At 52.7% G+C, this 13,323-nt stretch overlaps 1 protein-coding gene across 2 annotated transcripts in view; it reads left to right on the forward strand.

The window, feature by feature from the left end:
* Positions 1-6,135: 6,135 nt before the first annotated feature.
* TFCP2L1 (transcription factor CP2 like 1) overlaps positions 6,136-13,323 on the forward strand; it is a gene marked incomplete at its 5' end in the record, with an annotated part of 59,730 nt that continues 52,542 nt past the window's right edge. Inside the window, 3 exons of one of the 2 annotated variants that reach the window (XM_081241559.1) lie at positions 6,136-6,205; positions 6,831-6,860; positions 9,722-9,873. In XM_081241559.1, the coding sequence (XP_081097685.1) occupies positions 6,144-6,205; positions 6,831-6,860; positions 9,722-9,873 (244 nt within the window). The remainder of the gene's footprint in view (positions 6,206-6,830; positions 6,861-9,721; positions 9,874-13,323) is intronic. The other variant, XM_081241560.1, reaches the window with a different exon arrangement.

Below are 13,323 nucleotides of genomic sequence, written 5' to 3' on the forward strand. Positions count from 1 at the left end.
AAAGCTGACAGTGTTTAGGGAAGCTGGGAGCATCCCGAACGCTCTCTTGCTTAGTCCTCCCGACGGCTCCAAGACGCAGGCGGCGTCTTCATTCCGTAAACGAAGGCTCGGCTCGGAGAGCTCGGTCGGAGAGCATGGTCACGTCCAGCCCAGGTGTGCCCTCCCAGGCCGAGGCACTCAGAGCATGGCACTGGCTGGGTCCCTCTCCAGGACTGGCCACCAGCTGAGTCACTTTGCCAAGGTCCCTCCCCTCCCCAGGGGCAACGTGTGCCTGATGCTACTGGTCAGTGTGAGTATCCAAAGACCTGACTTCCTTGTCCCAGTTCTAGACAACTTGGAGGGCCATTCCAGTCCCCGGGTCCCTTTAGGATCCATGGAGTTCTCTTAGCTTAACTCGCCCATCTGCCCACGTCTTCCCTCCTTCACCCCCATTGCCCACAGCTGCTGATCCCAAGAGCACTCCTCAGTAAATGTCCATTGCAACTCTGCAACAGAGAGGTTAAGTGACTTGCCCAACGCAACACAGCCAGTCCACTCCCCAGAAGTCAGAAGTCACCTGGCCCCTTCTTACTTCCTGTGGCTCCCACTTTGTTGTCCCCCTAGAGAACCACACTTTCTCCTCCTTCGGCACCTTTGCACATGCTGTTCCTCACGCCTGGAGAAACTCCTGCTGTTTTCTTTCATCTACAGAAATCTTACCTCCCTTGGAAGCCAGCTCAGATTACCGGCCTCTCCTTCCCCAAGGAAGCCTGCCAGGATTATCCAGCTCTACGATCTCTGGGCAGCCCTGGCAGCCCTAGTGTGGCCCCTGCAGCCTCCTTCGGACACGTGTGTGCTCATGGGCGACACACAGCTCGGGAAGAGTCCCCAGGAGGCACACTGATGAGCGGGATGGGGCGGAATTCGGGTGTGCTGAACCTTTTGAATGTTGTGCGTAATTCTATGTTATTCCTAGAACATTAATTGCATAATCGACGGTACTAGTGATTTTCCTATCGGAAGCATCTCCCATTGTGGGATCTTAGTTCCCAGGCCAGGGGTGGAACCAGGGCCCCAACCGTACGAGCGCTGAGTCCCAACCACTGGGCCGCCAGGGAATTCCCTCCCGCAGTGTTTCATGTCAGTTCAAGTCATTCACATGAGAAGAGCAGCTCCTAAGTAGCCTCTGTGTGATGACCCCACACCACGTGCAGGGGACGCATTTCCAAGGAGGACTTGGGCCCTGCCTAGGAGATTCCAGAGCCTGCCAGGGGCACAGACTCACAGAAGGTTGCTGCTTCCCCAGGAGGGCTGCCAGCTCCTGAGGGCCTTGGAGACCCCCGCCTCCCCCAGCTGTTGGGTGCACGTGGGGTGAGGTGGGCCAAAACCCTGGGCACAGCTGCCCCACCCACGCCCTGGCCTAGGCTGGGGGCCGAGAGGCAGCACTGGCACAGGGCACCGAGTCCAGAGGCCTAACGTCAGGAGGCTTGGGCTCGAATCTGGGATCTCAGTCCCCTTGCCTTGGGCAGGTCGTTCCAGTGTTTGGAGCCTCCTGGTGTAATCGCAGCGAACCTTGCAGGGCTGTAGAGGAGAGAGTGCATTCGTGAAATTAATGCCTGTGCAGAGCCAGGGCTCAGCAGATGGGAGCTTCTGACATGTTCCCTGCCTGGGGCTTTGCCCCTCAGCGGGAGTCAGGGCCCGAGGTACAGTCAAGAGGGCCCCGCAGGCCAGACACTAAGTGCAGGAGGGCTCCCGCTTGCCAGCACCGGGCCCATCCCAGTCCCCTGCCTGGGCAGAGTATACAGCAGCTGGGGCGGGCCCGGCCTCCAGCTGGAGGATGCTGCCGGCTCTGTATTTGCAACCCACTGTCCCCAAGCCTGTGGGATTAATAGGGCCCATGGGAGAGGCTTGCCCCAGGAGAACACCCCTGCCCACGAGCTGTGTGGGGCCCCAGGCCGCTCCTTAGGAGCAGACACACCTCTGATCCCAGCACGTTTGCCCAGCCTCGTGTGAAGGAAGAAACGCAAGGCCTCAGGACAGGAATTGATGGTAACCAAAGAGCACAGGCCCTGAACTCTCAGCTCTGGCCTCGAAACCCAGCTGTGACATTCAGATTCCTGAGCCTCAGTTTCCTCATCTGTGAGATGGGCCTACTTCTCAGCATTGGCAAACTCCAGGGGATGGCGCCAGGCCTGGCACAGAGTAAAAGTCAATAGCCCTCCCTGGTGGTGCCGTGGTTAAGAACCTGACTGCCAATGCAGGGGACACGGGTTCGATTCCAGGTCCAGGAAGCTCCCACATGCCAAGGAGCAACTAAGCCCGTGAGCCACAACTACTGAGCCTGCATGCCACAACTACTGAAGCCCGTGCGCCTAGAGCCCGTGCTCCACAACAAGAGAAGCCACCGCAATGAAAAGCCCGTGCACCGCAAGGAAGAGTAGCCCCTGATCGCCGCAACTAGAGAAAGCCCGCACGCAGCAATGAAGACCAAACATAGCCAAAAAAAAAAAAAAAAAAAAAAGTCCACCATAAGTGAACTGTGGACATTTACAAAATGAAAAGAGTGACTGATAGGCCATCGCCTGCACGTCTGTCTTCTCCTGACAGGACTGGGAGTCCCTGGGGCCCAGGCTGGTCCTAATTGTGCAACAATGACAAGTCACAGGCAGGGGTACACATCCTTGTTCACACAGCATGACTCAGAGGCAGTCTCCAAGGGCATTGCCAATCCTACCCTCAGGAGAGTCAAAATCTGGGAATTCCCTGGTGGTCCAGTGGTTAGGACTCGGCCCTTTCACTGCCGAGGGCCTGGGTTCAATCCCTGGCCGGGGAACTAAGATCCCTCAAGGCATGCAGCATCACCAGAAACAAAGGAGTCAAAATCTAGGAATGCAGTGAAGGTATGCAGTCACCTAAAGGGACAGAGAGGGCTGGTCATTCCTGAGAGGTTATGCTCACTGACCCTAAGTTTCATCACCACCTTGAAACTAAGCCTGATCACTCCCATTTACCAAAGGCAAGACTGAGGTTCCAAGTGTCCAGTAATCATTTCCCCGGTGGTATGAGACAAACCATGTCACCTGTTCTTGGCTTAAAGCCGTGTCTGTGTGTTTGCTCCCAGGGCTGTATTCTGGGCAGGGCTTGGTGGGTGGCTCATTTCTGCTCCATGTGGTGTCTGCTGGAGCAGATTCACTGGCCCAGCCAAGATGACCCTTGCTGGTGGCCCCAATGGGTGGGGCCTGGTGGGCCTTGCTCTCCAGCAGGGTGGTTAGACGCTCCCCTCGGTGGTCCAGAGCTCCAGGAGAGTGCAGGCAGAAGCTGCCTGGCTTCCTAGGGCTGACTGGAACTGGAACACCTGTGTTCTACAGTCAAAGCAAGTCCCAGGACCATGCTCATGTGAGAGGCCGCATGCGGTCCATTTACCCCAATCCAGGCCCACACATCCTGACAAAGCCAGGTGGGAAAGCTGGATTTGAATCAGGGTCATCTCCTTCCCATGCTTCCCATGCCCTTTCTCCAGGCTTTTGCACAGTTTGCGTGCTCAGCTGGAGACCCTCGTCCAGCCTTGACTTCACAGATTGGCCAAACTTCCGCCCATCCATCAGGAGACATCACACTACCTGGGAGACTTTTTCTGAGCTCCAAAATCCTCCCTTGTATTCACAGGGCAGCCTCTCCATCCTTGGGCACACTGCACTGTCATTGCTGCTCACCCACTGGCCTCTCCAGTCAGAAGGCAAGCTTGCACCTCGCACCCAGGGCCACGCCTGGCACATGGCAGGTGCTCTGGGGGTATCTGCCCAGTGAGGGAATCCAGAAAAGGGCACGCTGTTTCTACACCGCCTCAGAGCGCCTCCCACATGAATACCGGACTTGTCATGGACCCTCAGACGGAGCTTAGTGTCCAGGATGTTTATTTGGAGGTTCCCTTGAAATTAACACCCATGCAAGGGATGGGAAGGAAACAGGAGTGGATGAAGAAGGTCCCGTGACATCTCTGACTGGCCCCACGGGGGAACCTAAGCCTACAATAGCCCATCAGCAGAGATGGCCAGACTTTGATATTTTGTGTGGGTAGTCATTGGGGTCACCCCAACAGGGGGTTACCTTGGGCAAGGAGGCTCTCCGCAACAGAGCCCCTGGGGCGGAAGGCTGCGGGCTGTCTGCTTGTGGTCCTGCCTCTGGCTGGTGCAACAAATCCATCCGTGAAGGGGGATCTGAGTGGCAGGAGAGCAGTGGGGAGGTGGTGAGCCCTCAGAGCTGCCCAGAGGAAGTGGGTTGCCAGTTGTGACCAGTGGCTGCAGTGGTGGTGGGGGGGGACCTAGAGAGCAGAGTGAGGGAGGATTTACCTGTACAAGAGCGTAAACTTTTTTTGTGCTTTTATTTTTCACTTGTGAGAACCACTGATTGGCATGTTCAACAAATTTGTGTATACAAAGAAATGGATAAATCACTGATTATATAAGGGAAACTACCTTAGGAAAGAATGTTTACTGATTTTTTTTTTTTTTTTTTTTACTGTAGAGGGAAGGGTTGTTAACAAAGAATATATATTGGTCATTCTTACAACTACTATTTAAAGTCAGCAACTTTTCACTGAATTTGATAGATTTTATGTTTGGCCATATCTTCATGCTCATACTTGATTTCTGAAGACCTCCTACCTACACTTCAATAAAAGTTAAATGGACACACTCCCTCTTTTTTGATTTACTGGTACATTTTTTAAATGATAAATCTGCCATAAAATGCATTATAGCTGGAGACTTGCACTTGTATGGACGAATTTATTACATTCAACGTATTTAATTTTATGCTTTCTAAAATTCTAAGATGCAGAAAAATAAATGAACATGATTTTATTCTATGCCCATAAAAAAAAAAATGCTTGGGGGAGCTGGGAGTTCTGGGAGTTCCGGTCTCCGGGGGACAGCCTTTGCTCTGAATACCCGTCTGGGATAGAACGCGCAGCTGTTCTGCGCCAGGCGCTGGACCAACGTGGGGATGGGGTGGGGTGCGAATGTCACTCGGGTGCGGGTCATGGCTCTTTGACCTCCACTCCCTCCTAACTGCCCCACCCCCATGACCCACTGCCCACAAGCCTTCCAGACTGATCCTTCCAAAAGGCAGATCATAGATGCAACTCCTCGGCTGAAAACACACTTAGAATAAAACCCCAGCTGCTTCTTTGCCAGGGCCTGCCAGGCCCCCTTTGATCTGCACCGCTCACCATGCCCACCTCACCTCCTAAGCTCTCGCCTGGGTCACCCAGCCCCACGCCATGCCAAAGTAGGTCAGCCGCAGGGCCTTGCCGGTTACTATTGCCCTGCCTGGAACCACTTTCCCTCCGGATCTTCACAGAGGCATTTCCTCTGAATCTATAAGGCCTCAGCTCAAGGTCACGTCCTCTAGGAAGCCTTCTCTGATTACTCACTTGATGCATTTCTTTTAAAAAATATTTATTCAGCGAATATTTATTGAGCACTCACTATGTCCCAAGCACTTTTCTAGGCGGTGGGGATAAAACAGTGAATTAGAGAGTCCAAAGCCTTGCCCTCTTGGAGACAGACAATCCATACACAAGCATACATTAAAAAACAAAACAAAATACGATTTCTGAGAGTGTCACAGTGCTATGAAAAAGCACGAGCGAGGTAAGGGGGCAGGCACAGTAAGGTCGGGGTCCCTGCCATTCAAGCTCACAGCGGCCTCTCCCCAACCGCGATACCGCTCTGGGGACCCGCCCTGGGCACCCGCCCTGGGGCCGCGCGAGCGGGCGCGCGGAGGAAGCGCGTCGGTGGCACCGGGGCTGCGGTGATGGTTACCTGGGCCCCGCCCTCGGGGGCCGGGATGGAGCCCGGGCCTCAGCCCGCGCCCGCGGCCGCGCCGCCCGCTCGCGGTCGCCGCCCTGGAGGCGCGCTCGCTCCCGGGCAGGACGCGCCCGTGCGGGTCACCAGGTGAGGCGGCCGCTGGAGCCATCTCCCGGCCGCGCGGCCTGGGGGCGGGTCTGGCCGAGGCCCCGCCCCCCGGGCAGTCGATAAATGCGCGGGGGGCGGGCGGATCCAGCGGTCGGGATCGCTGCTGGCAGGTGACCGGGAGAGGTCGGCGCGCCCCGCGTCCCGTTCGCCGCGCGCCTGGGTCGGGCCGGGCTCGGAGCCCCAGCCATGCTGTTCTGGCACACGCAGCCCGAGCACTACAACCAGCACAACTCCGGCAGCTACCTGCGGTAAGGGGCTTGGGCCGGGGTCTGCGGGCCGGGAGCGGGGAGGCCGGGCCGGGGGTCCCGAGCGCCCCCGCTACGTCCCCGCCTCCCCGCTGTCTGCCCTTGGGGGACTGAGGGAGACCCGCCCAGAGTCCCGCCTGGGACCGACGGACCGACCCCAGCGGGACCCGACGCTCAGAGTTGGGGACCCACCCCGGGAGGCGGCTTTGCGGAGCCTGGTGCCCGCGGGGGCTGCTTCCCCGACGACCCCGGCGGGCGCAGAGCGCGCATCTCTGGCCGCAGCCTCTCCGGGGCCGTCCGCCTCCCTGTCTCTCCTCTCCCCGCTCGCGTCGGAGAAGAGGAAACTTCCTGCCGTCGGTCTGGAGCCTGTCCCGGGGAGTCTAGTTCCCTGCTCTTTGCCCCTCTCTGCCCGGTCCCTCTCCGAGCCTCGCGTCCTCTCCAGTGTCCTTGCTCCGGCCGAGGGGCGAGTGAGCGGCGAGCGCGGCCCTGCGCTGGGCCTCGCGGGCCGGCGGGGGCGGGCGGGGGCTTGGGAGGGGCAGGGTGCCCCCTCCCACCAGGTGGTCTTGCGTGTGTAGGCCCGAGGCCCGCACGTTGATTGCCCTTGATGGAAATCTTTCTTCTTCTGCAGGGATTTGACTAGTGCTCTTCAAAGGGAAAAGTAAGTCCTGCCTGTCTTGCAAAGTTTTCTCCCCTGTCCCCTTGAAGGAAGTGGCACCTCCGTTAGCTTCAGTTCCTGGAGGATTGTTTTTCCCTGTTGTGCAGCTGGCCGGGTACTAATGGGCGGTCATTTCACTTTCTGAACTCGCCTGAACCAGCTGTAGCCTGTCTTTATTTCCATCCTAGTCACAGTTTATGAAATGTGCCTAATTTAACCCAAAGGGCATTTGCTGTGAGCTCAGAGACAGTGAATTGTGGGACCTAGGTGGGAAGTCGCTGGTACAGACCGCCCCACAGTGAGAGTCCGTCCTGCATGCTTTATTTTATTTTTATTTTTGGTCCCTAGAAGTTCCAAGGCAGATTTAGCAGTACAGATGATTTGGAAATCCTGGCTTTTGATAGATGTTTGTCCAGTAGTCGTTCCCGAAGGCATCCCCATTTCAGAAGGCAAAGGAGTGATTGGGTTTACGTGTTGTGTCTGCTGTGTTTTATCATGGGCCAGAGTGGTAGGGGATGGCAAAAGTCTAGGGTCTTAATTAAGGACTGATGGCTTCTCTGCAGACTGTGGTGATGTCACCAGAGGGAGACTGCTCTGGGGGATGGTAAGCCCACCGGGAAGATTTTTTTTTTTTTTTTGGCCACGCCTTGCGGCTTGCGGGGATCTTACTTCCCCGTGCCCCCTGCAGTGGAAGCATGGAGTCCTAACCACTGGACCGCCAGGCCAGTCCCCTACTGGGCAGATGTTAATCCCTGGCAGAAGGCTGTGTCTATTCGCTTACTTGAAATGCTACAATGGGATACATTTATTGTACCGCACCATGCAGTTTTAGGTGTGATTTTGCCTGAATTTTATAGCTTGTGGCCATTCGGTATGTTGCCATAGCTTAGAAATAAGTTTGGAGGTGACCCTGAGCAGAGAAGTGAGTGTATTTAAAACTTCTGGATACCGAAAATGTCATCCTTTTAGGGAATAATTCTCCTCTTGGGCGGGAGGTGCCCCTGCTCCGGAGATGGGATTTTGGGGAGTACCTTTTAGGAGTTTGGCATTGCATTCAGCGGGGTGAGGTGGGGTGCGCGTTGGGGTGAAAGGTGCCATAAAGCCATATGGGCTTCTGGGGTCATTTGGGAGCATGGATAAAAAAAGCATGTTGGTCCACACTCTCTTTTTTTTTTTTTGGCCGCGCCTAGCAGCATGTGGGATCTTAGTTCCCCGACCTGGGATTGAACCCGCGCCCCCTGCAGTGGAAGGCGCGGAGTCCTAACCACTGGACCGCCAGGGAAGTCCCCACACTCTATTTTAATTTCACTTCTTGGAAGCTGGGGCATTCACCCTTGGAGAGGTTGACCTCGGTGAACGCCAAGGGGAGGGTCAGTGAATACGCCTCTGGTCCCCCTGGCTCTAGAGCGAAGGTCTTGTCTTTCTGTTTAGTTTGTGCATTTTCTTTTTGGTCCTCTCCTCACCGAGCAGCACCTCTGCAAGTTGTCTCGCCTTCCCAGGTAGTGGCCTGTACTCCCTTCTTCCCTCCTTCGGTTTCCTGTCCTGGTGACTTTATTCCTCAGCAAATAAGGATGCCAGGCCTGAAACAAGTTACTGTTGAGTGATGGCTCTTACCCACCCTCCTCCCCTGCATCCCTCCCTTTTTTTAAATTTAAAGGCACCAGCCCATGGATTATTAACTTAACGTGGTCTGGGCAAACACAAAATTATGCAATCGCCCGGGGAGCAGGCCTGCCTGCTTCTCCCTGTTCCTAGATAACCTCTTGGGCTGGGCGTGTGCCCCGGTCCGGGCAAAGGAAGGTGTGGGGTGGGAGAGCCAGGGCCATGGATGGTGGCAGAGCTGGCCCGCCACAGGGGAGGTTTTCCACGTGAGCCCCAAGCCAGACTTTTCCCTCTGAGAGTTGTTGCGACATGTTGGGGTGTGTGCCGGGTCTGTGTTTTAGAGCTACTCGTTTGTGGTGCTGTATGAGGAGAGGATTATATCCGTGACTCTGCTGTTTATATAGTGAAGTGGGATCAGTGAATCTGATTCAGAACGCAGGATGCTCAGAGGGTAGAGGGTTATTAAGATAAGGGCACGGGCACTTTTTGGGCATCGGTGTCCGTGCCATAATCTGTTCATAATCCAGAGAGCTTAACCAAGTCTCTCCTGCTTGCAGGTCATTCATGTTCTCAAGGATTTCTTTTTCCCTTGGGAAGGCACTTAAGAAATACATCCAGAAACACGTTCTCCAGTCCTAGGCTGATGTGAGGCTGATTTTTTGGATCTGATGGGGATTTTTGTTTAGAGGTGGAGGAAAAGAATCTTTGAGCATCTCAGTATTTTCCATTTGGATAAGAAAACTGAACAGAAACCAAGGTCCTTCTTGTTTTGCGTTTAGGAGATATTAGTATGACCCTTAAAATAGGGCTTATGGGCCAGCTGTCCTTTTTTCTAGAAGGGTGGAGGGTTGTCTCAGTTTGGGTGGGTGAAGCAGTTTCTCCATTTGCATGGTTTACAGAGTCCGGAGGACAGGAAGTTGTCTTGGTCTGAGGAGTGGCCAATAACTGGAACAGTTTATTTAAAAAGATTAAAAATTTTGTTTGGGTTCTCATTCTAAAAGCCAGACTCTTGTGGATGGCAACCAGGCGGCATCTGAATAAATCTCTCGAAGGTCTTTGCGTGAAAGTAGAATCATCCAGGATTGGTCTCCCTCGTTGGAAAGCATCTTAGAGTATCTGTGACACGTGGTGTGGTAGGCTGAACCCGCTTGCCGCACCATGCTGGGCTGCGTTGCCCTTGACACCAAGGTTGGCCACTTGGCCCTGTCTTTGCGAATGGGCTCCGGGGACCCTGCTCCTGACCCCTCCCTCCTGTGTTGCAGCGACGTCCTCGCCCTGCCCATCTTCAAGCAGGAGGACCCCCAGCTGTCCCCCGAGAATGAGGCCCGCCTGCCACCCCTGCAGTATGTGCTGTGTGCCGCCACGTCCCCAGCTGTGAAACTGCACGAAGAGACTTTGACCTACCTCAACCAAGGTAGTGCTGGAGCACTGGGCCAGGGTGGAGCCTGGGGGCTGGCGAGACCACCCAGGAGTGGGGAGTTGACCTGAATGACCCATTTGGGCCTGTTACCTTGTCAGGGTGGGAGAGTTGGGGTTCGGGAAAGGAGCTCTGGTGTCCTAGCTGTGAGACTTCCTGAGCCTCAGCGTTTTCATCTGAGAAATGGGCACATCAGCTATGTTTCACTCAGGCCAAATGAGTGAAGGTTCACATTCCTCGTATGGGCCCTCCAGGGAGCAGATGATGCTCAGTGATTGGCAACCACACTTATAATTACTACTTGAGCACCTTTGGTATACAAGGTCAGATGCCCTTTCTGGAGCTGCACCCGGCAGTGATGGGAAGGCCCATCCTAACGCAGCCCAGGGGCCCGATTCCACACGTGCCAGGCAGGAGCCCTTTGTGGCTGTGGGGACAAGCGTGTCCTGGGAGAAATGGCACGGGCGTTTGACTTTGCTGTCCAGCCCCAGTGCTTCCCAGCTCTTTGACTTTTCCTCTGAGCTTCCGTGTGTTCACGTGTGAAGTGGGAAGTGTCATTTTGTGAGGTTTGAGGGAATGAAGGCGTGTGAAGTGCCAGTTCCATTTCTGATGTCCTTTATCAGGACCTGTGGACCAGTGGCCTAACCGATGGTGTTTTTGTGGTTTCTATATGCTGTGTGCCTGTGTTTCTTGCCCTTCCCCTCTGGGTCACCTCAGACGCCCTGGCATCCAGCGGATTAGTTGCCCCTGTGTTTAAAGTGAGCAGAGCCGAGGGGCAGGGGGATGCAGTGCTTTCTGGAAGGGCAGGGGATGGCAGTGTGGTTGCAGTTTATCTTCCACGGGCAGCCTCCTTTCTGCGGAACTCTGGCTTCCCGATCTGGGGAGCCGGCCGGGGGCGGAAGTCCAGCCTGACCATCAGGCTTACCTCTGACAGCTCAACTGGCCAGCTTCTGGGCCAGGGACCAGCTCAGAATCAGCAGGTGGCTCGGCGTCGGCCTATGGACGTGGCCAGGGCAAGGGCATGCTTATCCCTGTGGGTGGCTCTGGGGCCTCAGCTGGTCACCGAGCCAAGCTCAGTCGGCTCTCGGGTGCCTGGCTCAGGCCCTGAGATCTGTGTTCCATCTGCTGAGGCTGGTGACCGCTGACGGCAGGTGAGCTGGCCGTGTGGAAGAATGCCTCTGTGTGTCTGTGCTTGTTTGCGGAATGGCTTTGGCCATTTTCCTTTCTCTTTCACGGAAGGTCAAACGCTACCAACCTGTATATCTTGGAGCAGTGGTTTTCCCCTCTGGGCCTCTGCTGTCTTGCCTAAGTGCCTCATGAAGAAACTGGGTGAGGTTTACAGAGAGCTGAGGTCAGGGGTGGTTCTTATTCCTGGCCCATCCTGGGGTCAGAGGCCCTGCTGGCCCAGCTGCTGGCCCAGCGTGCCCGCCTCCCCCCTCCCCCATCTCTAAGGCCTTTGACTGCCCCACCTACCTTCCCCCCACCCTCTTTTCTTTCAGTCAACTTTCAACAACATTTGGCAGTCAGCACACTAGGTCTTTTTAAAAGAGTTATCCTTTGCTAATATAGAGAAGATAAAAGAGGCAAAAAGAGTTGCCCCTGTGTTAATTTAGTGTATTTGCTTTAGGTCTTGTTTTAAGTTATATGTTCCTAAAATAAATTTATTTTATTTATTTTTATTTTTGCCTACGGTGGGTCTTCATCGCTGCATGCGGGCTTTCTCTAGCTGCAGCGAGCGGGGGCTACTCTTCGTTGGGGTGCGCGGGTGTCTCACTGCGGTGGCTTCTCTTGTTGCAGAGCACGGGCTCTAGGTGTGTGGGCTCAGTAGTTGTGGCTCGCAGGCTCTAGAGCACAGGCTCAGTAGTTGTGGCGCACGGGCTTAGTTGCTCTGCAGCATGTGGGATCTTCCCAGACCAGGGATCGAACCCGTGTCCCCTGCATTAGCAGGCGGATTCTTAACCACTGTGCCACCAGAGAAGTCCCCACAGGGCTTAATCTTAAACTAGCAGTTAAATGTAACCTCATTGCTAATGTGGTTGAATATTTAAAATATATTTATTGGTCTTTTAAATTTCTCCATCAGTTAAATTCATGTTCTTTGCACATTTCTTATTGGGATGGTTCCATCTCACGGATTGTAGGAGCATACCCTAAATGAAGACTATTAACCTTTTAGCTGCCATATATTGGAAACAATTTTTTCCCTGGCCATTTAACCATATTTATTTTGTGATAACTATATTTATGGTGTGAGATGTATGTCATGGATAGAAATTGACTTTCAACATCTATTGTGAAGTCTTTCAGTTTTCTCAAATGATTTTTCTTTTATGTTTAGAATGCCTGCCCGCCCCAAGATCAGCTTAGTGGTTTCCTAAAGTTCATGTAATGGTTTCTAAATTTTAACATTGCAATGTGCTTGGAATTCTTTTGGAAACGATAATTAGTCATTTAATGATGATTTTGGATTACTACTATATAAAATATATGTATTTCTTTTTTTCTCCCAGCTTTACCAGTGGGATTTATACTTTCATAACGTTACATTTGGAGTTTGTGATGTGATGGAAAAGTCTAAGTTTACTTATTTTTCTAAATAGTTGACCTACTAGTTAATGCCTAGTTTACCTCTTATTCTCACTGGTTTAAATGCCACTTTCGAAACATTTAAAAAGCCGTATTCTAAACTATTGGTCCAGAAACAGACACTTGTGTAGATGTTTGTCCTGTACACCTGATTGTTGCCCCATTTCTAGTTGAACTAATTGTAGCTTGGAAGTATGTTTCCCTTTTTGGCAGTAGAAGTTCCTTTTATCATTCTTCTTAGCCATTCTCAGTCACCTGTTCTTACAGATGGATTTTACAACCATTGAATCTTCCTTCTATACTTTTTAAAAAAACATTTATGAGATCATATACTTTATAAAGTTGTTTCTTACTTTTATTAAATACTATTCTTGTAATATTTTCTATTATAAAACCTCTTAGACATCATTTAAAATGTCTGCATAATATTTCACTATTTTCTCTTATTATTTAGGACTGATTATCGTCTTAACTGCTGGGATGAAATATACAGTGTAATTACTTGAGTGTCTGTCTCCCATAATAGAATGAAAGCTCTGTGAGGGCAGAGCCATGTCTATGTTTTTAACATTGTATCCCCAGCGTTAAGCTTGGTGCCTTGATAGTAGATGCTCTGTAAATACTCAGAAAATTTAAAAATAAGCATGATTTATTTTATTTCCATTTCACTTTTCTCTTTTCTCTCTCTTCCCCTCTCTCTTTTTGTTTTTTGTTGCTATTATCAGTAATGCTGTACTGGATATCTTTTTCAATGTACCTTATTTAAAGTAGCTTCTAGGCCTATGTCATATGACAAATAAGCGTCAGTTTAAAAAAAAAGGAGCTTTGACGTATCAGTCAACAGTCAAAACCTTTCTGTTT

Source organism: Mesoplodon bidens (assembly GCF_964165515.1).
Source record: "Mesoplodon bidens genome assembly, chromosome: 8".
Classification (NCBI taxonomy): Eukaryota; Metazoa; Chordata; class Mammalia; order Artiodactyla; family Ziphiidae; genus Mesoplodon; species Mesoplodon bidens.